The sequence below is a fragment of the Macrotis lagotis genome, chromosome X (assembly GCF_037893015.1).
Source record: "Macrotis lagotis isolate mMagLag1 chromosome X, bilby.v1.9.chrom.fasta, whole genome shotgun sequence".
Classification (NCBI taxonomy): domain Eukaryota; kingdom Metazoa; phylum Chordata; class Mammalia; order Peramelemorphia; family Peramelidae; genus Macrotis; species Macrotis lagotis.
Genome location: NC_133666.1, coordinates 623,986,012 through 624,010,187, shown reverse-complemented (window position 1 = coordinate 624,010,187; position 24,176 = coordinate 623,986,012). Strand labels below are relative to the sequence as shown.

The 24,176-nt window shown below is 36.4% G+C and overlaps 2 protein-coding genes across 2 annotated transcripts in view; both read right to left on the bottom strand.

Annotated features, from left to right (window-relative positions):
• LOC141500223 (uncharacterized) overlaps positions 1 to 24,176 on the bottom strand; it is an 86,405-nt gene that overhangs the window by 5,830 nt on the left and 56,399 nt on the right. The window lies entirely within an intron of this gene.
• LOC141500229 (zinc finger protein 554-like) lies at positions 1,081 to 24,098 on the bottom strand. Its single transcript, XM_074203234.1, has 4 exons — positions 24,061 to 24,098; positions 15,340 to 15,430; positions 1,607 to 1,733; positions 1,081 to 1,263 (listed from the first exon to the last, which is right to left on the bottom strand). Exons 2-4 carry the CDS (start codon positions 15,370 to 15,372, stop codon positions 1,163 to 1,165), a joined length of 261 nt encoding a protein of 86 aa, XP_074059335.1. The 5' UTR covers positions 15,373 to 15,430; positions 24,061 to 24,098; the 3' UTR covers positions 1,081 to 1,162.

The following is a 24,176-nucleotide window of genomic DNA, read 5'->3' as shown; positions in this document are numbered from 1 at the left end:
GGAATGCTCTCTCAGCTCATTTCTACTTTCTAACTTTCCTGGCTACCTTTAAGTCTTTTTTTTTTTAGGTTTTTTTCAAGGCAAATGGAGTTAAGTGGCTTGCCCAAGGCCACACAGCTAGGTAATTATTAAGTGTCTGAGACCAGATTTGAACCCAGGTACTCCTGACTCCAAGGCCAGTGCTTTATCCATATCCACTACGCCACCTAGCTGCCCCTACCTTTAAGTCTTAATCAAAATCCAACTTTTTGTAAGATGCTTTTCCCAACCCCCTTGTAAGCTAGTGCCCTCTTTCCAAGAAAACTTCAAATTTTTTTGTATATATCTTGCTTGTATATAAATTCCAAGTTGACTAAAATACTATATATATATATATATATATAGTCCTCAAAAGCACAGCAAACAGGACTAGAGAGCTTATGTAGGAAAATGGAGTTAGGGGCACAAAACTAAAAAATTTTATCAGTGTATCTGAAGCTGCACAAAAGTTGGGCAAGCTCTCAATTCTCAAAATTTCAGTGACAGAAGGGACCCCAGGGCTCAAATCTCATCGATATTTGAAACAGGTTCCCCTTTATAATATTCTCTAAAAAAAAAACCCTCTCCCTTTGAAATTTCTATTAAATGTTCTCTATTTTGCCCTCTAGGGTCAAGCAGAATAAATCTATTCCCTCTTCTGATTAACAGCCCTTCAAAGGAATACATACAACTATTCTGTCACTCCAAGTCTCTTCTCTAGGATAAACACCCCTTGTTCCTTCAACCAATTCTCATCTGACCAGGTCTTCCTCTAAAATGCATTTGTGTGTCAGTATCATTTGTGGAAAATGGCTCCCAGAACTAAAAATAATAATCAATATGTGGTCTGACTAGTATAAGGACAGAACTAATATCATTCTTATTCTCTCTATCCTTTTTTTTTATTTATTAATGCACTGATAAATACATTAGTATTTTTGAATTTGCAGGATCCGGATTCATACTGAACTTGTAGTCTCCAAAAATTCTCAGGGTTTTTTTCATAGAGTATCAAAATAAATATGTTTAATAACTAAAAAGTTTCTTATTTACTCACCTGAGCAGTCTCCTCTCATGATCTCTCTCTTCTCAGCTTCTTGCATGTCCAAGATCCATGCCTCTTCCCTTTGCTCCAAAGAGGAGGTTACATCAGGTTCACACACTGGAAATCCTGTTTGTGAGGAAGGAAACAGGGCCTGGTGGTTTGTCTGGTACAAAGAGCTGTCCCAAGCTCAGCCTCAGCCCCTGCAAGGGACAGAAGGGATAAAAAAGGTAATATCCAGGGAGGCCATAAATGGCTGGACCAGTCTAGGCAAATATCCAGAACAGAACTTAGGGTTATGGGCCTGGAGTTCCCAAAGAGAATTTAGAGGAAGGGGTGCAAATTCAGGGAGGGTTAAGGAAGATGCCTATTCCCTACCTAGGAAGACCAGGTTGGGGGCTAGAGGAAGACAAATATCCTATCACATGTAACTGGGAATTTCTGATGTTAAAAACTAAACCCCACATGAATGAGCCTACCATGGTTTAAGCTCATCCATAAAGGTAAAAGGTAAGAACCCTGGATCTGATTGGGGAGAGACCTTACCCAGTGAGACTACATTCTCATAATTCTCCAGCATCACGTCCCTGTAAAGGCCCCTCTGTGCAGGGTTTAGAAGACTCCATTCCTCATCGGTGAAATTTACAGTCACATCCGTGAAAGTCACCAACACCTGAAATAATACATTCATGTTGTAGTCCCACTCCTTGGCCCTAGGGATAGGGGAGGAGGTGACATATTCAATGGAATTGAAGAAGAAAGTTAGAAAACATACCTTTTGATATAAGGTATATACCATTATAAACAAACATTCAGTATGTGTGTGTTGTCTGTACTTATGTATGAGAAGTATAAAATAAAATATATAATGGTAAAAATGTTTTCACATGCATTGAATGTAGGGGTATATGTCCCTCAAAAAGAGTTGGGAGATAGGGGACAGGAAAACCATATGAGTGGATGTGGATTTTAAAAAGTACAGAGAGAAACGAATAACTAAATTCTGATGACAACTAATTCCACTGTGAAAGACAAAAGAGAAGAGTCTAAAGGATCTGATGTAGATAATCAAAGAATTTAATTACCAACTCTGATTTTTTAAAAGATATATCTAAATGTTGGAAGTAAAGGCAGCTAGTTGAATAAGACTACAAAAAGGTGACATAGTCCTATAAGGACAGAATCAGTTGTACTAGAACCCAGAATGAAGTGAGGCTTGGTGTAGATACGAAGTACAACAAAAAGGGCTTTTAAGCTATGTTGGCTCCATAGGAATATCAAAGATGGACAGGTTTGGTATTCAGGATGGGATGTGATAATAATGGACAACTGCAAGAAGACAGAACTACTTATCTCTGGTTTTGCCTCTTTCCCTTCAAAGGAGAATGACCTGTAGACTAGAAAGGATAGTACAAAAATGGTTAACAAAGAGTTGAAACCTATCTGAAAGATAAGTGAAGAGAAACTCTGAGAGTTCTTTTTGCCTTCAGCAAGTTCATATCATCTCACAAATGAATGTAATGAAAGAACACTTGTCAGTGAACTACTAAATCTGTGGCCCCTGAGCAACGATGAAGAATTCACATTTATGAGATGCTTCAAATTGAGTTCTAGAAAGGTTGTTAACTTTGTCAAAAGTCATAACAGCCAGTAGTAATCAGAGTTGAGATTTGAATCTACATTTTCTAATTCTAAGTACAATATTTTGTTTTTAAATTAATTTTTTTTCAATCAGGGGAAAAATCTACCCTTCCCAAACCTTGAAATGAGAATTAAAAAAAAATACCAGAATCCTGATTAAAAACATGTACAGTGAACAAAACAAATTTCTGCATTGGCCATGTTTAAAAGAAATGTATGTGTATTTCTCTCTTTCAGAAGGGGGAAGCATGTTTCGTTATTAATCCTTTGGAATTGTGGTTGGGTGGTCATTATGCTGATAAACAGTTTCTAATTCTTTCAAAGTTGTTTGCCTTTACCATACTGATGTTATTTTATAAATTGTTCTTCTATTCCTGTTCACTTCTCTCTGCAACAGTACATAAAAGTTTTCCAAGTTTCTGTGAAACCTTTTCCTTCATTGCTTCTTATAGTGTAAAATGTTCTCAAATTGATGGCACTCATGTCAAATTTCCATTCTTCTTGAAAATATCAAAATGAATAATACTTTCAATTTCTTTTGTCTTAATTCCACAATGTAATTGAGTTTATGCTATATTGATTTTTATAATTGAGTCTGTATCTGCCTAAAGCCTTTACTTGCTATATATATCCTTCCACAATTTTTTTTATAGTAATTCCTTCTCTCTTTTTTTTAGGTTTTTTTTTTTTTGCAAGGCAAATGAGGTTAAGTGGCTTGCCCAAGGCCACACAGCTAGGTAATTATTATTATTATTATTATTAAGTATCTGAGGTCAGATTTGAACCCAGGCACTCCTGACTCCGAGGCCAGTGCTCTATCCACTGCACCACCTAGCTGCCCCTCCTTGCTATATCCTTGAACTGAGTTCAGGAATTTGTTTCCCCTCAGTTTAAAGATATAATTAATAGAGAAGTTTAAGCTCTCATCCTGATAACCCCACAAGTTACCATCTCTTCCTTTGTAAAATTAGGAGATTTTCTCTCTTCTGAGTAAAGAGTAAGTCTGGTAGTTTTGATTCCCTGGCAAAGATTACAAGATGCAAATGGTTACCATGATACAGAAGGCTTTGATTACCCTTAGTTAAATGCCAGCCCATTTTTCTTAGTATAGCCAATTACAATGTTCCATGACTACCAAACCTCCTCCTTTCTTGTGTATCAATAAAGAACATCTTCCTTTTCTTATTACGATTGCTGGCTTTACTGAGGTGACCAGTCTAAACCACTTTGTTAACAGTTATATGCATCACTATTAATGAACTGATATTCATTGGAGTATGTACCTGTCTATCCCTATTAAATTTACCTAAGACATTTTTTAAAGAACATTCAGACATAACAGAATCATTTGCAGGTCTTCTGTCCAAGGACATACTTTATGTGAAGATACATGATAAGGTTCAGAGAGGATACATGGATTATCTCCTGACATGAATATAAGCAGTTTATTATCCTTATTTAATTCTTTATCATGTTAGTTTGTGTTTATCTTTTTATATTTCTCTTAACTCTTGTATTTGAATTTCAGAGTTTTTGTGCAGTTCTAATTTTTCAATGAGAATGAAAAACCTATCCCCCCCCCCCCCACCCCGGTAGGATTATACTGTTTTGTTGAGGCAGCTGATGGCTCAGTGGAAAGAATGGTGAACTTGGAGCTAGGAAGATATAAATTCAAGTCCAGCCTCAGACATTTACTACCCCTGGGATATTAGGTAAATCAAATAACCTCTGTTCACCTCAATTTCCTTGACCATAAAATGGGGATCATAACAGCACCATTTTTGCAGGGTGTTTTGAGGATCAAATGAGAGATTTGTAAAGAACAATGCTTGGCACAGTGCCTGGTACATAGTAGGCCCTATATAAATGCTTACACCTCCTCCCCCTAATTTATTCTTGGGGGTATGCCTATATGTTTTGTCTTTTGAATTCTTATTCCAAGCTTTTTCTTTATAGTTGGCTGCTTGTATGTGGTTTTGATTGTGAACCCTTCTCTCAGGGTCACCCTGTTAAATTCTTTCTTTCTGGCTGCTTACAGGTTTTTCCCTTTGACCTGAAATTCTGGATTCTGACTATGATATCCTGGCAATTTTCATTTTGGGGTTTCTTTCAGGCAGTGACCAGTGGATTCTATCAATTTCCACTTTGTCCTCTGGTTCTATAAGCTATGGGAAGTTTTCTTTAAGATTATTTGGTCAGTTGTTTTTGCTGTGAGATATCCTGCATTTTTCTATTTTTTGACTTTGTTTTAATATTTCTCATTGTCTCATGGAGTCACTGGCTTCTATTTGAGCCATTCTAATTTTCAGGGAGTTTGTTGCTTGGGCAAGGTTTTGTATTTCTAGTGTCATGCTTTTAATTCCAATTTTTTCTTCATTAGTTCTTAATTCTTTTCCAGTTTTTCCTTCAAGCACTCAATTTCATTTATAAAAGTATTTTTTAACCTAAAAGAAAGCCTTATTTTATCCTTTCCAACAATTCTAATTGAATTTATATTCATGCTGGGTTATACTTTGAATCTTTGCTTGTGGATGTTTTGGAGTCATTCTTGTCTTCTGAATTTGTGACATAATTAACCCTATGAGCATAATAGTTTTTTTTTTTTTGCAAGGCAAATGGGGTTAAGAGGCCTCCCCAAGGCCACACAGCTAGTTAATTATTAAGTGTCTGAGACCGGTTTTGAACCCAGGTACTCCTGACTCCAGGCCCGGTGGCATAACAGTTTTTATGGTGGGATTCTTTTCTGCTTATTTTCCAACTTACTTTATGACTTTGAACTTCTTGTCCAAAGGTTCTGCATACTTCTCTTGGGAAGATCTGGACTGGGCCTCTGGCTGCTTTTTTGGGATACTTAGTGTTTTGTTAATCTAGGATTGCAGAAGTGTCTCACACTGGATAGCTGCATGCTTTTAAGAGTAGTCTGATCCAGGGCAAAGTCTGATTTTCAAAGTTCCTGACCTGGATGTGGGTTTGAGCAACAGCAGATTGCTGTTAGATTCAGCTACTATGAGCTGTGGAAAGCTCTGCTGGTTCAGAATGGAAAAAAAATGCAGGTTTCCCTTTGGACTGGGATTTGTGCCCTGGTTATTCCTTTTCAGGCTGAAGCTGGGATTAGAAACTGGGAATGAGCTCTAGTCATATCGTTTGAGCTTCACAAAAGCACTGTATAGTAATATAGGTGTTATTCCCATTTTATAGGTGAGGAGACTGAGAATTCAATAGGCTAAGGGATTTACCCAAGGTCACACAGTTGGGAATCCAAGGGATGGACTTTAAAAATCAGAGAGTCTTTATTTCACGTCTAGCACCCTATGCCAAAAATTCTCAATTTTTTTTTAATTTTAGCATCCTTTGCATGCTTACAAAATTACTGAGGATGACAGAGCTTTTGTTTATGGTGGCTTATATGTATCAATATTCACAACATTAGAAATGAAAATTGATCCTTAGAATATTTATTAATTCATTTTAAAGATAATAAGCTCCTTTTAGCATAAATATTATTATGAAAAAATAATCTTTTCACCACAAAAAAATTAGTGAGAAAAATGGCATTGCTTAATTTAAATAGTTTTTTTTAAGTCCAGGTTCATAGAAGACAGCTGGATTTTCCTATTGGATCCCTGGATTCTGCATTCACTCTTTAGCAATATGTTGCTTTGGTTGAAGTTATGAAGAAAATCTGGCTTCATACATGTATACAGGTATGTAGTTGAAAAGGGAAGTAGTTTAATAGGCAAATAATGTCTTAAAGTGTTTTTGCAAAAATGATTTTGACATTATGGACCCTCTAAAAGGGATACAGGGACAACCAGGAGTCTCTGGACCACTGAGAACTGCTACTCTAAGCCTTTCTGTAGTAGTCATAGAGTAAAGAGACATTTGTAGTTGGTGACTTGCTGCCTTGTAATAAAGAGGAAGCAGTGCCCACCTAAAGTAATCAATTAGTAGGGATGTCTGCTTCCTGAGGCATACAACAGACATATTCAAGAAAGCCCCCTGAGAAACTTCTCAGACCTGATGTGGGAATGAAGGACAGATTCCTTCAGAAGTAACCTGGAAACTCAGGAGCCACTACCTCCATGAAGCAATAGCTTTCCTCTGCAAGCCTTATGGAGAACTTCATTTTCTAACTTTGATGCACTGAACATGTCACTGGTGATGTCCCAGCAGATTCTTTCCTTTCTTAGGACCCTGAACCGTCGACTGCTCTGCAAACAGCCAGGAAGAAATGAGCATTGGTAGAGTGGAGGAATCTCCAGCACCTAAAATACTCATATGTACTTAAAACTTGTTATATGATTGACTGATGAAGGGATTCTAATTTAGAAAGAACAAGTGAATGAATGGAGAAAGATGGAGGGAAAGTATCACTAAGGATTCTTAGTTAGATCACCAAATGATCTGGAAAGAGAGGACAAGCATGTTTTCGCAACACTGCCAAATCACAGAATTTCAAAGTCAGAACAGTCCTCAGTTCTTTTATTTCTTTCAACTCTTTCATCTCCTTGCCAAGAATCCTTTCAACAACAACAACTAGCTTTTAAACAGAGACTTAACTAAGGGGAACACACTACTTAGAAAGGCAGGCCATTCCAGATTTGGACAACTCTTCAATTGTTAGGGACCTTCCTTTTCCATCAAGCAAAAATCTGCCTCTACCTATTACTCCCAACTTTGCCATTGGGTCTAAGCAGAACAGATCTGATTGGTTTTCTAAATGACAGCTCTTCAAATATCCGAAGACAGACATTATCTTCTCCCTTACCCTTTGTCCCCCTTATGCTTATTTACTTTTATCTAAGTTAAATATCCTCAATTTTCTCAGACAAATCTCCTATGATGTAATCTCAGTTCCTTCACCAGAGGCTTTAGAAGAGAAAAGTAAGATCTGAAAAATGAACAACTAAATTAATCAGATCTGTCATTAAAATGGGTTTGACTTTCTGATCCACAACAGAAAATATGGAAGAGAACTAAAAAGAAACCTAAATAAATGAGTACTATTAAGAAAAGTGTTGATACAGTTAAAAAATACTGTGGAACAGTTGGAGGGGCTATGAGAAGACAGAAACACTAACAAACTGCTGGTGGAGCTGTGAATTGGTTCAACCTGTTTGGGAAGCAATTTTGAACCTTGTTTAAAAAAAAAAATCACTGAACAGCATATACCCTTTGATTAAGCTATTACCACTACTAGAATATTCCCCAAAGTGCTTAGAGAAAGAAGGAAATAACTCAAAGGTACCAAAATATCTGTAGACATACTTTTTATAAGGAAAAAACTGGACTAAAAAATAATTCACTATTCAGAACTATTCAGTACCAATCAAATTACCAAAAATTATTTTATAGAGCTAGAAAAAAATCACAACAAAATTTATCTAGAAGAATAAAAGGTCAAGGATACCAACAGAATAATTTTTTTTAAAAAAATGTGGATCGAAAGTTATCTTATTATGTAATTTTGCTATTTCTTATATTTTATTTTTTCCTTAAGGATGTGATTTCTCTCAACACATTCAATTTTGATCAGTGTATAGCATGGAAACAATGTAAAGACTATTAGATTGCCTTCTGTGGGGGGTAGGGATAGAGAAGCAAGAATGGGGGAAAAACTGTAAAATTCAAAAAACAATAAAAAATGTGGATCAAGGGAATAGATTAGATACACAATAAATAATAGTAAATGATCATAGTAATCTAGTGTTCGATAAACACAAAGGTCTAAGCATTTATGACAAGTACTTACTATATGACAAAAATTGCTGGGAAAGCTGGAAAGCACTTTGGCAGAAATTAGATATAGCCAACATCTTTCACCATATACAAGAGATGATCAAAATGGGTACATAAGTTATACATAAAGGGAATTGTCATAAGCAAATTAGGAGAGCATGGAATATCTTCCTGTCAGATCTATGGATAAAGGAAGAATTTATGATCAAAACAAGAGATAGAGAGCATTATGGAAAGCTTACCTATTTTAGGGTAATTTTGATTACATTAAATTAAAAAAGGTTTTGCACAAACATAACCAATGCAACCAAAATTAAAGGGAAAGCAGAAACCTGGGGGAAAAAACTTTATAGCAAGCTTCTCTAATAAAGACTTTATTTCTCAAATATATAGAGAACTGAGTCAAATCTTATAAGAATGAGTCATTCCCCAAATGACAAATGTGGTAAAAGGATATGAATAGACAGTTTTTAGAAGAATAAGTCAAGGCTATCTATAGTCAAATGTTGGAGGGGATATAAAAAAAGTGGGACACTAATGCATTGTTGATGGAGATGTGAATTGACTCAACTATTCTGTAGAATACTCAGAGAGCTGTAAAATTGCATACCCTTTGAACCAGCAATACTACTACTAGCTCTGTATTCTAAAGAGATCAAAGAAAAAGGAAAAATATTTATAGTAGCTCTTTTCGTGGTGATTAAGATTTGGAAATTGAGAGGATGCTCATTAGTTGGGGAATGGCTGAACAAGTTGTGGTCTATGACTGTCATGGAATACTATTATACTATAAGAAATGACAAGCAGAATACTTGCAGAAAAACTTGTAAAGATTTACATGAACTAATGCAAAGTAGAATGAACAGAACCAAAACAATAACAGCAATACTATATAATGTTCAACTGTGAATGATTTAGTTAATCTCAGCAATTCAGTGATCCAAGACAGTTCCTAAGGACTTGTGATGAAAAATATTACCCACTTTCAGAGAAAGAAGTGATAGAGACTAAATGCAGATAGAAGCATACTTTTTTTTTGTTTTTAGTTTATTGCAAGGCAATGGGGTTAAGTGACTTGCTGAAGGTCACACAGCTAGGTAATTATTAAGTGTCTGAGGCGGGATTTGAACTTAGGTCCTCCTGACTCCAGGGCCGGTGCTCTTATCAACTGTACCGCCTAGCTGCCCCTAGAAGAATACTTTTAAAATTTTATTTTTCTTGTGTTTTTGGTCTCTTTTCTCATAGAACATGGATAATAGAGAAATTTTTTTTGCTTGACTGGGCATATAAAGTCTATATCAAATAGCTTGTCTTTTGGGGGGGAGGGGAGAATTTAGAATTCAATTTTTAAAAATGGATGGTAAAAATTGTTTTTACAAGTAATTGGAAAAAATTAATTAAAAAAAGAACTGGAAACAAAGTATAATTCCATCAAATTAAATAAAATAATGGCTGTACAACTTATACTATATGAATGTAAATAACTCTATATTTTAGCACTATTAAAACAAAGATGAAAGGGTTGGATTCAGACAAAGACTTCTATGCATTTATGTAGAATGAAGTGAGCCAAATCAGAACAACCAGAACACTGTAAAAACTACAGAGAAAGATTTAAGAACTCTGATCAATGTGGTATGACCAATGCACAACTCTTGACAGCCTGATGGGGAAAGATAACAGATCATAGGTACAGAATGGCAGAAACATTTCTAGACACAACCATTGTAACATAAATGTGTTTTGTATGACTATACTTTTATTATAAAGGAGGGCTTTTATGGGGGAAGGGGAATGAAGAGAGTTGGGGATATAGTCAAAGTGTTGTCAAAAAAGGCAAGAGAATAAAGAAAAGCATTTCAATGAAACATTTTAAAAATAGACAGGAGAGGGGCAGCTAGATGGCAAAGTGGACTGAGCATCGACCTTGGAGTCAGGAGGACCTGAGTCCAAATTTGAATAGACACTTAATACTTACTTAGCTGTATGACCTTGGGTAAGTCACTAAATTCCATTGCCTTGTAAAAATTAAAAAAGACAAAGAAAGGCAATGTTGGTATTTCTGAAAGAAATAAGCTATATGTAATAGTTTTGTGATTTCATATATAAAGCTAATAGACTAAAAGTGAAGCAAGTGTAAAAAGAAAACAATGAAATCTAAAAAAATGTTTTCAAAAAGATAGATGATATATTTTTAAAAATTAAGCAAGAATTAATATGCTAAGTAGTTCATCAGATTAAATAAAAAATTTTGAATGTAAAAAAAAATCCTGGAAAAACTTAAGCTAGAGATAAAAAATGGGAAGGAAATAATGAACTAAAGCATCAATATGGAGACTGTAGTACTACTCCCCTCCTTGCCACCTTCCTAAAGGAATAAACAAGTAACAGACTTAATGGTACAGAAAATGAATTACAGGTAACAAGAGGCTCAGAAATATTAGAATTAACCAAAGAACAGGAAAACATTTAGATACAAAAGACAATCATGGAATTTGTATAATGATGAGGCAAACAAAAGAATATTGATGTTCCAGAAAATTTAGAAAAATAAAATAGTAATATAAATACAATATTCCAGAAAACTGACCAAAAATTCTTTGGAGAAGTAGAGGAAAAAAAGGAAAAATATAAATAAGGAAGAAAACACAAGACTCCAACTGGGAAAGACCCAGAATTTAACATATAATTAAACCTTTATAAGGAAAAAAGTACTCCAGGGTGCCAGTAACATAAAATTACTTAATAATGTTAGGATCACATTTTTTTTTCAATGAGAACCAGGGAATGCAGTGGAAATGGGATTACAATACACACAAAATTCAGTTACAGGGACATGAACTATCTACTTAAGAAAATTCTATTTCAAGTATATTGTTTGCTGTATTAAGGCCAAGAGATGGACATTTGAGAAGTACTTTGATTTTGCAAAGAAATTTACAGGAAGACATATGAACCTCAAAGAAAACTTGAAACAAAGTTGTCTTCAAGAAAAAAAGGATGAGGGACAGCTAAGTGGTACAGAGCACTGGCCCTGGACTCAGAAAGACCTGAGCTCAAATCCAGCCTCAGACATTTAATAATTACCTAGCTGTTGTGACCCATTGCCTTGCACAACACCACCCCCCTCAAAAAAGAAAAAAGGATGAACATTTAAAACTAATTCACACTTTTCTAATCATGACAAACTAGTTGCCAACAAATTTGAGGGTATGTAAAATATACTGTGTTGGTTAAATTAATTAAATATTACAGAACAAAGAAAGGGGGAAAAAGTAAAGGTAAGGAGAAACAAGAAGGAAAAGAGAACAAGGTGCTCCAAAAGCAAGGCTTCTTTCATAAAGGGAAAGTTTACAGTAAATACATTATAACCAAGTTAATATAAATCAGAGTAACTTTGTTTAGTCTGATTTTCTTTAGGGTGAGTCAATAAAATATGAGACTAATAGTGGATACAGAATCTTTGTACAGAATAACATACCAACAATTAAAAAGCTAGATGTAAATAGAGTAACTAATAAAAAGACCATGAAAAGACAAAAAAGAAACTATATTTGAACTGACAATGGTGAGGAGGAATATCAAATACAGGTGAAATTATTGGAGACAAAATGATGAATTTGATAATACAATTGTAAGGTATGGAAACAGTGTGTAGCAGCTTAAAGCAGTTTAATAAAATATTTTTGTGTAAGGAAAACTGATAAATCAACTTGTGAAACAATTTTTCAGATAAAAATATTGAGGAGACTCAGAATATTATCAACACAAAATAGAGAATTGTCCCTCAGACGAATATATGGAGAAGATCTATTTGAAGGTGTAGAAATGATTGCAGAAATGATGGCTGCAGGGCAATGTGATCCATTGTTTTACTTGCATATGATTTTTTAAAAAAGTTTAGAAGTTTGTAACTGAGAAACATTAAGTAACAGTTTAGAGACTCTGGAAAGATTACATAAATATACATTAGATTCACATCTGAAACAAACACATTTTTATCTCATAAAGAATAGACATCGACCACTAGGAGGCTTTGATTGAAAGCACAGAGAACTGTAAAAAATCATAGAGGAAGCAGGAAAGATCACATGGAGCCAGGATGTTTAGAATAGAAAGCTTTCAGCTGACACAGCTGTTTCTTGGGCTGACTTGCTGGGAGTTGGTTGGGGCTTGTTGCTCTCTACCAGCACATACAATCTTAGAAATGGGACATCTGGAGTGACTGGTGGCTGTCTACTGTCTGTTCTAGTTTGGGGTGGGGGTGGGGGAATGAGGAAAGAAAGATTTTGCATTGGTTTTGCTGTGAACTTATGATTGCTTTTGTGTTAAATGGTAAATATTTTAGATTTAAGAATTACCACTTCCAAACCCCATCCACAAACTAAAGTGTTGGCATGGATGTATCGGTGTCTGTGCTTGTGCTATACAAAGATAAAAGGATTTTATGCAGCATACAGAAATGGCTCTAAAATTAAAAGAAAATTATTTGGAAAAATAATTGTAATAAATGTGTTAGATAAAGGGGTGAAATTCAGGAACTTTAAAAAATCCTTTTGAAATACTATGATCATATATTTCATATATATATATATATATATATATAGAAAAAATCTTATCAAATTCTAACACATGTGAATTGCTAACTCCCTATTAATCAATGATCAAAGGATATAACAGATGACTTTCAAAGGAGGAAATATGAACTGTCAATGACCACATGAAAAAATGATCAATTACTTTAATAACCAATTTCAAGATATTTTTACTCAATAAAATGGTCAAAAAAAGGTAATAGACAGGAATTCTAATAGATTGTTGTTGGAATTATAAGCTGTTAAACAGTTTTTATAAAAAACCGTCTGGCAATGTGCAAAAGAGTCACAAAATTAATCATATTCCCTGACCCAGCAATTCAATACCAGGAAAAAAAAGGACCTCTTGTTTAAAAAAAAAAGGTTTGTGTCTACATAAAAACATTAGTTCACTATACTTATTTTTAGAGGAAAAAAATTAAAAATAATTTAAATATCTTTGTAAAATAGCTCAATAAATTATGATGCACAATGCAAAATCAGGGGCAGCATGGCAGAGTGGATAGGGGGCAAGACTTGGGAATCAGGAAGCCTTTGTATTTAAGTCTTGAGCCTGAACAATATTAATTGTGACTATGGACAGAGCAACTAATCTCTAGGTTTCTAAGACAATTCTCTAGGACTTAAAAGTAACAGATAAATTGTCTACATCAGTGGAGAATTTTCACATTGAATTACCCCCTAGATGAAAGACACCAAATCACAAACCTTTCAGAGTAATACCATGGTTTCATAAAAAAGAATGAATACAAATAAAGAGAAAATGGGGAAAGACATGAAGTGATGTAAAAGCAAGAACAGCATTATCACAATTCCACACACAACAACTACAGCTCTGTATTGAAAAAAAAAAGAAAAAAATCTAAGGTAGTAGAACTTCAGATAATCTTAGAAAGGGGAAAGTAGAAAAGAAAGTTTGGTCATTGCCTTGTTTGAATTAATTGTCTTAACAGTTTTAGGCAAGAGACTTTATTTTTTAATCTTTCCTGATAAAAGGAAAGTTTAAGTTCATAAATTTATAATAATTTTCAAAATAAAAATGTACAAGTCTAAATAAAATTATGTATATATAACTAAACCAGATTCTATAGAGTGCAGCAGGTATATTTAAAGGGAAAGAACTGCAGGGGAGGCATCCAAAAACCCACAGGAGTGCAAAAAAGGGAAGAGGCATAGAAATGGGACTAGCAGTTAAAGGTGATCACAGGATATGGAATGAATGAAGTGAATTAAATTGTGATAGAAATAGGTAAATATGACCTCACAGAGGCTTAATGGGGTGTGACTCATGACTTGAATATAGCAATGAATAGGCACAACATGTTCAGAAGAAATAAGCAGATGATAGGGTTGGCTGAGTCAGAAAGATGTCCTCCCTGGGGAGGATCATGTGGATCAGGACAAAGGCAATACAGCTATGGGAGGAGAACGCAGGGAGAAGAAATGGACAAGTTTCTAGCAGAAATCATAGAGCTAGGGCGGCTAGGTGGTGCAATGGATAAAGCACCGGCCCCTGGAGTCATGAGTACCTGGGTTCAAATCTGGTCTCAGACACTTAATAATTACCTAACTGTGTCTGGTCTCAGACACTTAATAATTACCTAACTGTGTGGCCTTGGGCAAGCCACTTAACCCCATTTGCCTTGCAAAAAACCTAAAAAAAAAATCATAGAGCTAGCATAAAGGATGGAGCGAATTACTCTGAGTTAGCCACCCCCAGGAGAGTTCTATCAGGGATTTGGCCCTTTCATGACTGTATCCTAAGGGGTACAGAACACATCAGTGTAAGTAGAAGCACAGAAAAAGCTACAGAGATAGAGATGATGTTCCCCAAAGGGGACTCTGCACAAAAGAAAAGATGAAAGTAATGGCAGATCACCGAAGACATACAAGAACAGTGGTTATGGAAGACAGAACTGGGACCAATAGCATTAGAGAGTGAAATTTCTTAGCACAATAGAGAACCACATATGGAAGGGGTTCTCTGAGTAGGGAGTGAATTCCCCCTGTTCTTGGAGGTCTTCAGAGTAAGGTTGATCACTTATAGGAAAGTTTGCTCATTTTAGATAGGCTTAGGTTCTGTGAGGCTGAGAGGAATGGGATGGAAAGGACAAAATGTGAGAAATGGGATCTGAAGGGAACCAGAGAGCAGGCCATATGGTTCCTCTCATCCCTAGATGAAAATTAGGGATAGGTGCTTGGTAGAAACAGCTACTGGACAAACAGGGTCCTGGTATAGGTAGAAAATGGGGGGGGGGTCACTGGGCACCCAACAATTATGGGATCTCTAGTGGAAAGGCTCACCTGGGACCAGGCTGGCAGGAGCTCAGCTGCCATTACCTGATCTCCTGGGGTCCCCTCAGAAGATGTGCAGGCACCTGGAGAGCAGGCAGAGCTGGGGGGGGAAAAAAGCAGTGAAGATTGAGAAATGCCAGGATTCCACCACCCTCCCAACCAGAACTTGTAGGGAATCACAAAGTCCCTTGGATAACGCTGTTGTCAAATCATCATGAACACTAACTCTGTGAGTGACAGTTTATGCATTTTCCTAACTGAAGGTGTGGCTGTAAATTCACCAGTGGGACCGGAGGAAACATTTCAGGTCAGGTAATTGGTCAACAGAATTTAATAAGTGCTTATTGTGTTCCAGGCTCTATGTTACACACTGGGGACACAAAAAAGGATACCTGCCCTCTTGCAATATAATCTTTTTATTTTCTAATGTACTAATGAATGCTAATGAAATAAAATAAAATAAAAATGATTTAAGATAGAACACAAGATTTTGAAGCCTGAGTGGTGTGTCAACAGGATATATATATACAACGTAAAGGCAATCTCAGAGAAGGTTTTAGTTTTGAGGGAGACTGGGGAAGGTGGGAAGTGAACTGAGCCTTGAAGGAAAGTATTCCAGACACTAGTGACAGTCAATGAAGAGGCTGAAGGAGGGTCATATGTGAAGAGAAAAAAGGTCACTGAAGCAGGATCACAGAGAGTATGGAATGGAGGAAGTTATAAGACTGAAAATGAGAGAAGATGCCAAGTTGTGAAAGGGCTTTAAAGGCCAAGCAGAGGACTTTCTATTTGATCTTGGAGTTATTTGGGAGCCAATGGAGCATACTGAATAGGAAGGCAAGACTGGAGAAATAAGTGGGGGGATGGGAGGGATGAGCACTTAATAGAGGTCTTGAATGTCATGCTAAAGAGATTTCAGGGCAGCTAGGTGGTGAAGTGGGTGGAGCACCAGCTCTGGAATCAGGAGAACCTGAGTTCAAATTTGAACTCAGACACTTAATAATTGCCTAGCTGTATGACCTTAGCTTCACTGCCTAAAATAAATAAAATTTAAAAGATAATTATAGAGATTTCATTCTCTAGGCCAGCAATTCTCAGAGATTTTTCAGTAATAAAACTCTTTAAGCAAAAGTTCAATGACATTCTTGCAATACAATCTTTAAAAATTATTTTCTAATGCACAATACTAATGAAATGAAATAAAATAAAAATGATTTGAGGAAAAACACAAGATCATAAAGCCTGAGTAGAGAGAGAAGGGGCAGAGCAGCCTGGATCTCAATGGAAGATATATAGAGAAGAATTTCTCTAAAATCTAAGGTATAATAAAGTCCTGAGAAAAAAAATATGTGCTGCCCAATGGGAGAGAGGGCATGAATGCTTACTATCATCTGTCCTCATAAATGCTTACTATCATCTGTCCTGACTGTTCATAGAAGCCCATAAAGAATATACCAGGTTTCCTCTATGCTTAGTTCAACTGTGTCAATTTATGCACAATTCACAAAAAAGTCAAAGTTTGGAGGGAGGCTAAGTACATTCTATCCATTCAGTTCCAGAGAAACCAATAGAAGAGAGCCTTGCCCTCCCTCCATCTTTACCTCCTGTACTTCTCACCCATCTTTTAGAACCCAACTAAAATGTTCCATGCTCCAGCAAGTTTGTTATTTTATTTCTCATCTGCTCTTACATTCTATTTTACATAGTATGTTTTTAATGTATTAAGGATTATAGTTCTCTGTTTCAATTTGATAAAAAAAAAGTTAGCTTCTTTAGAATACTAACTCTTGTCCAAATTTGGTGTATCTCTCACTGTTTAGCCATGGCTCTATTAGCCTCCCATTAAAAGTCCTCCAATTTACTCTTACACTTTCTTGTTAAGGGTCTCCAGATCAGACTACTTGTTGTTTCCTGATCTTTTCTGTCCTTTCTGGACTCTGTGCATTTTCACATGTCATTCTCCATGCCATGCCTGGAACAGTCTCTGCCCAGTGAAATCTCCTGGCTCAGATGACATCTCTTCCATGGAATCTTCCCTCATTTTTTTACTTAGAACTACCCCTTCTCTCTTGGATCTCTCATGCTTCTCTATTGGATTTTCCCCCGTCAACATAATCTATTTTTGTTTGCCTACATTACTCTAAAAAGTTTCAGTTACTTACATATACATCTTCTCCTCCTAATAGATAGTAAACTCTTTTTATTTTAGGTTTTCTTTTTGCAAGGCAAATGGGGTTAAGTGGCTTGCCCAAGGCCACACAGCTAGGTTTTTATTAAGTGTCTGAGGTTGGATTTGAACTCAGGTATTCCTGACTCCAGGGCCAGTGCTCTATCCACTGCACCACCTAGCCACCCTGATAGTAAACTCTTTTAAAGCAGGCACTGAGACCTCTTCTTTGTGTCCCTTAGCCTAGTATAAGAAATCACAATAGATGCTTAAATAATATTTATTAAATTGAACCTGTTTGTTTATAAAATTAAAAAAAAATCGAGCCAATAATATACAGCCATTCCCAGGAATTAATAATCAAGAAATCTACAAGTCCAAGCAATGTAAATGAGAGAGATGGGAATGTTTTTACAAAAAATGGTAAGGAGCTGATAAAAATTCTTTCCAGGTAAGAATAGGCAAAAACTGAAAAAAAGAATGTTACAAATTTATGATGCAATTATATCTTAAGAGTTCAGTAAAGTCACCTAACCTGTTTATAAACCTTGACTCTAGTTCACATGGATATGGTTCCACCTAGCTTAAGGAATAGAGAGTTTTGTTAACAGATAGCTTTGATTCGAAGGCTTGGGACTGAATCTGTCTTCCCCACTACATTCTAGGGGAAGAAGACAATATAAAAGTGAGGACAAAGTACTTTAGGAGCTTGCACATAGTAGAGGCTTAGCTTCATGTTCTGGGGAAAGACTGGAGGACATTAGATAAGGAAAGAGTCCAGATCTGTAGATGTAACTTTCTAGTTGCCACCCCTATTTCCTGATGGAACAAGAACTGTGTTCATCTTTCAGGGAATCCACAACCCATCCAGCTTAAAGAACTGCCCTGATTTGAAAGGAAGTGGAAAAAAAAAAGACAGGTGGAGACCCATGTCCAGGTTCACAGCTTCAAAAGTCTACCACATGGAAACTTGCAAAAACAAAAAAAAAATTAATTTGGTCACAATTTATAGGATATTATAAACAAATGCACAAGTACAATGTTCAAAGACTGAAACAAATATAGACACTAAGGTCAGACTAGGGAGAGATCTGTCAATATTAAATTGGCAAAATCAGCCAGAAAGAAAGGAAAATATACTAGAGAGACACAAGAACTATTTTTACATATCTAAAAGGGCTCTTATGTGGAAGAGGGATCTGCCTTATTTTAAGTAGTTCCAGGGGCAAGAAACAAGCCATATTCTTGCTCAGCTGCAGAAATAGTCCTTTGATGAAATGGGTAATCACTACTACTGTAAGGTAGTGATGACTGAATGACAATGGCTGTATGATCACCTTCATGAAAGGATGCTGCTATACTAGTATGAGAAGACTCTCCTAGCTAATCTATAAAGTACCTTCCAATTCAAAGAATCTTTGGCCCTCCTGATTTTCTAAATATTTACTGAAAATCAGAGACACAATATCTGCCTTCTCAAGTAGAGTACTACTCAAGAGTAGAGACTAGACACTCTACATAATTGGTCCAGTATAGATTTATAAAAAAGCTTCAAACCTAGAAAGATGGTGTAATGAGAGATGGGAGGGTGGGAGAAACATTTACAAGACAAACTTGCTAAAAAGACAAAATGAACCTTAAAAAATCTCTGAGATGGATTTAGTTTCTCTCAGCAATTCAGGGATCAAGGACAAGTCTTAAAGACTTGTGATGGAAAATGCCATCCATCTCCAGAGAAAAAGTTGTGGAGTCTGAATAAGCAGAATAAAGCACATGATTTTCACTTTTAAAACTTGTTTTATATATTTTATTTATTTCTCATGGTTTTTTTCCCCCTCAGTTCTGATTCTTCTTTCACAACATGACTAATATGGAAATATGTTAGACATGATTATATATATATATAGCCTATATAAGATCACTTGCTGTACTGGGGAGGAAGAAGGAAGGAAGGGAGGAAGAAAAATGTGGAACTCAAAACCTCACAAAAAGATGATTGTTGGAATCTGTCTCTGTATGTAAATGGAAAAAATAAAATGTTTGAAAATTTTTTTATCAAAGACAAGGTAAGAAAATTCCAAGAGATGTTCAAATGCATAGATGCTTTAATGATATTCAAGGAATATTCCAACTTCTAAAATAAAATCACAAGAGGAGCTGAACAGCTAAGAAATTACAGAAGGAGAAAATTTTAAAACATAAAGACTCCTAAAGATCTCACTAGATACATTAAAAAAAAGTGACAAAACAACATTAGATAGATAATTCAGTTGAAATAGAAAAACAAACTCAGGAAATAAGATAACTGGGAAAAGATTTAGAAACAATAGAGGAAAAAGTTGCAGGTCTAGAAAGAATCTTAGAATTACTAGTGCTGGCAAACAACACTGAAAAAGAAAGAAATCGAAACACAGCTAGAAAAAATAAATATACACAGTTAAGAAATTGTTAAAGAACATTTCCCCAAACTATTAAAACCATGAACTGCCCTATCAATAGAAAGAATCCCAAACACCTCCCAAAAGGATTTTTAAATTCAACTCAATCTGGGTGAATCCACATCAAATTTCAAAATTTAAAGAGATGAAAAAGTCTCCAAGTTATCAGAAAAATTATGTAGCAAAACACATCAGTCTCAAAGGATTTTCCCACAAAACCCAAGACAAAAGAAACAAGATCAAACATAAAATAGCTGATATATTTGTAATATGTATTTTATAATCATCAAATATATAAAATGAATTCACAGTTTATAAAGAGAGTCTTTCAAAGATGTTCTGGAAGTGAGCTGGACAGAGTTGCTTGGTTTACCTCTACAGATTAACTCCCCAAACCCATCTTTTTTTCTTTCCTATTTCCTCAAGTTATTATCTCCCCTCCACTCCATCTTTACTTATCTATATCTTCCAGAAGATGTCATGAAAGCTTTTTAGGGGCAAGGATTTCATTTTTGTTTTTGTATTCATAGGAGGGGTCATAGACATAGTTACACTGCATCCAGGAAATTAATACTTATAATGCAAAACTGGCTAGTAAAGTTGAAGTCTGAAAGAGTAGAGAGACATATATGTAAACTTAATAGGTATGACCCAGTGGATAGAGTCCTGAGACAGGGAGATTTACATTCAAATCTGGTCCCAGAACTTACTACTGTGACTGTCAGTTCCCTCATTTGGAGTTGTCATAAGGATAAAATGAGATAATATAGAATAATTTGCAAAGTTAAAACAACAAAATGCTAGCAGCTATGATTATCTCCCCACAGAAATTATGAAGCCAGCAGTGTATTACTGATTAAATTACTGAATGTTACAGTAGTGGTGGAAGAAGGGGGGGTGGGAAGGATGGTTAACAAATAGGCTAAAAAGTGTAGTCCCTGGAATTGTAAGATTTAAGAGAAGGAAAGGATTTTTGAGATGAAGTGTCTAATTCCTTCATTTTGCAAAGGAGAAAATTCATATATAAAAGTTGTATACATAAATATGAAATTATATATATATAATGTATACTGTATAAACACACATACATATATATATAATATATACATAAAATATAAAAAGATATAAATATTTCAAAATCCAAAATGTCAAAAGGATGCTTCAGATAAAAAGGAAAAAAGGTGGAGAGGGAAGGAGTGATCCTGAATTTGAACTGCAAAAAAGAAGAGGAGGACCTCCCCATCCACAGGAAATTCCTTTCAAAGTGAAACTGCTCATTCTAAAATTACCAATAATCTTTAAGTTGCCAAATCTGATAGTTTTCTCAGTGATCATCTACTTGACCTCTGTAGCATCAGACACCTTTGAGTATCTTCTCCTAGACAGGGATTCTTAACCTTATTGAAGTCCATAAATGTTAAAAAAAAAATCAATCTTGATAACTATTTAAGTATAAATAATTTCCTTTGTAATCCTGTTATCTATGTCACTATCCCTAGACCATGGATGCAATCAAGGCTCTCTCTTGGAACTCAAGATTTCATCAACTACCATAGACTTAAATATCATCTCCAAGCAGATGATTCCTAGATAAGTAGCTTTTACCAGGAGGACCAAGGCAGGTCACTTTGCCATTGGGCTCTTTTTAGTGTATAGTGAGTGGATGGGTCCACTTGTCTCCTGGACTTGCTCTTTGGTGGGCAGTTGTAATGTTTAATATTTCAAATGTCAAACACTGAGTGATTTTGTGGTCTTTTTAAATGGAGTTTTACAAGGCTCTTTCAGGTAGGAAATTACTCTTAGTTCAAGATCAAGCAGAAGTTTCTTCCCCTTGACTCCCATAGAGCTGGGGCTCTGGGTTGATCACATGACAAGGAGATGCAATGAGGTTGGCCAGTCCCATAGACATTCTTCCTTTCACACAGTCTTAATGGTCTTTTCATGCAATTAAGGAATTCTAGCTTCCCACCCATTCAGGGTTGGGAAATGCCATTTTGTATCTGAAGGCATGCTCCTTTTACTATATCTCTCTTTTTGTTCATGTATTTTTTTGCTTTACTGGGCACTCCTAACATTTGCTGCCTAAAAAAAAATTCTATATTTTTGTAGGTATGAGATCTTTTCTTTCTTCCTTTGATTTCTTTAGGATATAGATCTAATAGCAGTATCACTGGGTAGGTTATCTGATACATTCCTTTAATTATATATTTAATTATATTATATTTAATTATATTCCAACTTTGATACTTTGTGACTTTCATATTCAGTGTTCTCTGTAAAAATGAGAGAATCGATACTTTCTCTCAAAGACCCATTCTTCCTTTTAATGTTTTTTTTTTAGGTTTTTGCAAGGCAAATGGGGTTAAGTGGCTTGCCCAAGGCCACACAGCTAGATAATTATTAAGTGTATGAGGTCAAATTTGAACTCAGGTACTCCTGACTCCAGGACCTGTGCTTTATCCACTGTGCCACCTAGCCACCCTGCCTCCTTTTAAATCTTATGATTCTGTCATAAGATTGCCTTTGTCTTTCTTCTTCAGATCTTCCTGTTATACTCAGTAATTTAATCATCGGAATACTGTGATAGCCTATAATTTTCCTGGGGAGATAACTCATTGACTTTGGGAGCATAATTGTGAACTGCTTTACAGAACTCCTGGATAAATTCACAGCCTCACCAAGAATGTAGTGGCATACCTGTTTTCTATTTGTCTTTTTCCATTTTTTTCATCTTTGCCAGTTTGATGACTGTGACATGGAGGGATTAAATTTCCTTTAATTTACATTCTTTTAATAAGTGAGTTGGAGTATTTTTATGTGGCTATAGTTCAGAATTTTTTTTTGAAAACCGCCTGTTTGTATCCTTTACTCATTTAGCTATTGGGGAATGAACTGTTCTTATCCTTAAATATTTAAATCAATGTCAAGATAACAGCCCTTCCCCCACTTTAATACATATGTACCATATGTACATATATGTATATATTTAATCTATATATCTCTTGTATATGAGATGACATCTGGAGAATTCTGCTTTAAAGATTTTCCCTCAAGTTACCTATTTCTCTTTTTTTTTAGTTTTTTTTTTCGAGGCAAATGGGGTTAAGTGGCTAGCCCAAGGCCACAAGGCTAGGTAATTAGCTCAATCGGATTTAAACTCGGGGACTCCTGACTCCAGGGCCGGTGCTCTATCCACTGCTCCACCTAGCCACCCCCCCCCATTTCTCTTCTAATTTTAAAATCACTGAGTTTGTTTGTGCAAAAACTTTTAAAATCTGTATGATTAAACCTCAGTTTCCTCAACTTTAAAATATGGTGATAACAAGACAGCACTCTGTAAACCTTAAATTGCTACTTAAAAGCTAACTATAAATATTTATATTAATAGTCATAAAAATGGAAAAAGTGAGGAGTCAGAGAAATAATATATACCTCAACTGCAGAAAAAAGGAACAACTATTGAATAAGTGGCAAAGACTACACTATCAGAGGTGAGTTAAAAGAATATGATGACGACAAAAGATCTGCATGGATGGCTTCACTAACAGGCTCACATTTCCTTTTCTGATAGGGTTCTCCTTCTGGCAGATCAAAGGAAAGCTACAGACTTAAAGGAATTTCAGGATAAAATGAAAGGCTTAAGAATAGATGGTTCGCTAGGGGTGGTGATGGACCAGCTAGGCGGATTCAGAACTCGGGGACCCCAGGAGTAGTTGAGGAACTTGGAAGGTCTCCAGCGGAGTGCCCCAGGGGGTCTGTGCCCGGCCTGGGAGAAAGAAGTAGATGACGACAGGATCATCAGGTCTGCAGAGGCTGGAAGGGGGGCTGGGGCCTAACCGATCCTGACAGGTCCGAACCTCGTCCCCACAAGAGCTTGACATTTAGGGAAGAAAGGAAAAGTGTGGCGTTTGGGGGATTCCGTGGGGAGGGGGCGACTAAATAGATGACCGTGGGGGGGCGGGAGGAATCCGCGGGCGGGGCCGGTCGCGTGGCCGCAGCCCGCGGGGTTAGGCCACAGCCGGGGTACGGGCAGCTTGCGTCCCTCCCGCCCCCTCCGGCCGGCCCCCCGCTCCGGGGCCGCAGGCCCTCTCACCCGCGAGGCCTCGGGGCGCGGGCCGGACTCACCCTCGGATCCGGGGCGGCGCAGGAGGCGTAGGCTCGGAGGCGGCTCCGCGGCCAGGTTCGGCGCCGGTCTCTACCCCCCTCCCGAGTCGGCTCTCCCGGACCGGAAGTGCCGCGCC

What these genes read in the sequence shown, in the direction of transcription:
- LOC141500229 (XM_074203234.1), bottom strand. Translation starts at nt 15,372, where the DNA reads ATGGCAGCTGAGCTCCTGCCAGCCTGGTCCCAG. An exon ending in TCCTGCCAGCCTGGTCCCAG is followed by an intron (nt 1,734 to 15,339) that starts GTGAGCCTTTCC and finishes GTATTATTTCAG; the next exon opens with GTGTTGGTGACTTTCACGGA. An exon ending in TGAGAATGTAGTCTCACTGG is followed by an intron (nt 1,264 to 1,606) that starts GTAAGGTCTCTC and finishes TGTCCCTTGCAG; the next exon opens with GGGCTGAGGCTGAGCTTGGG.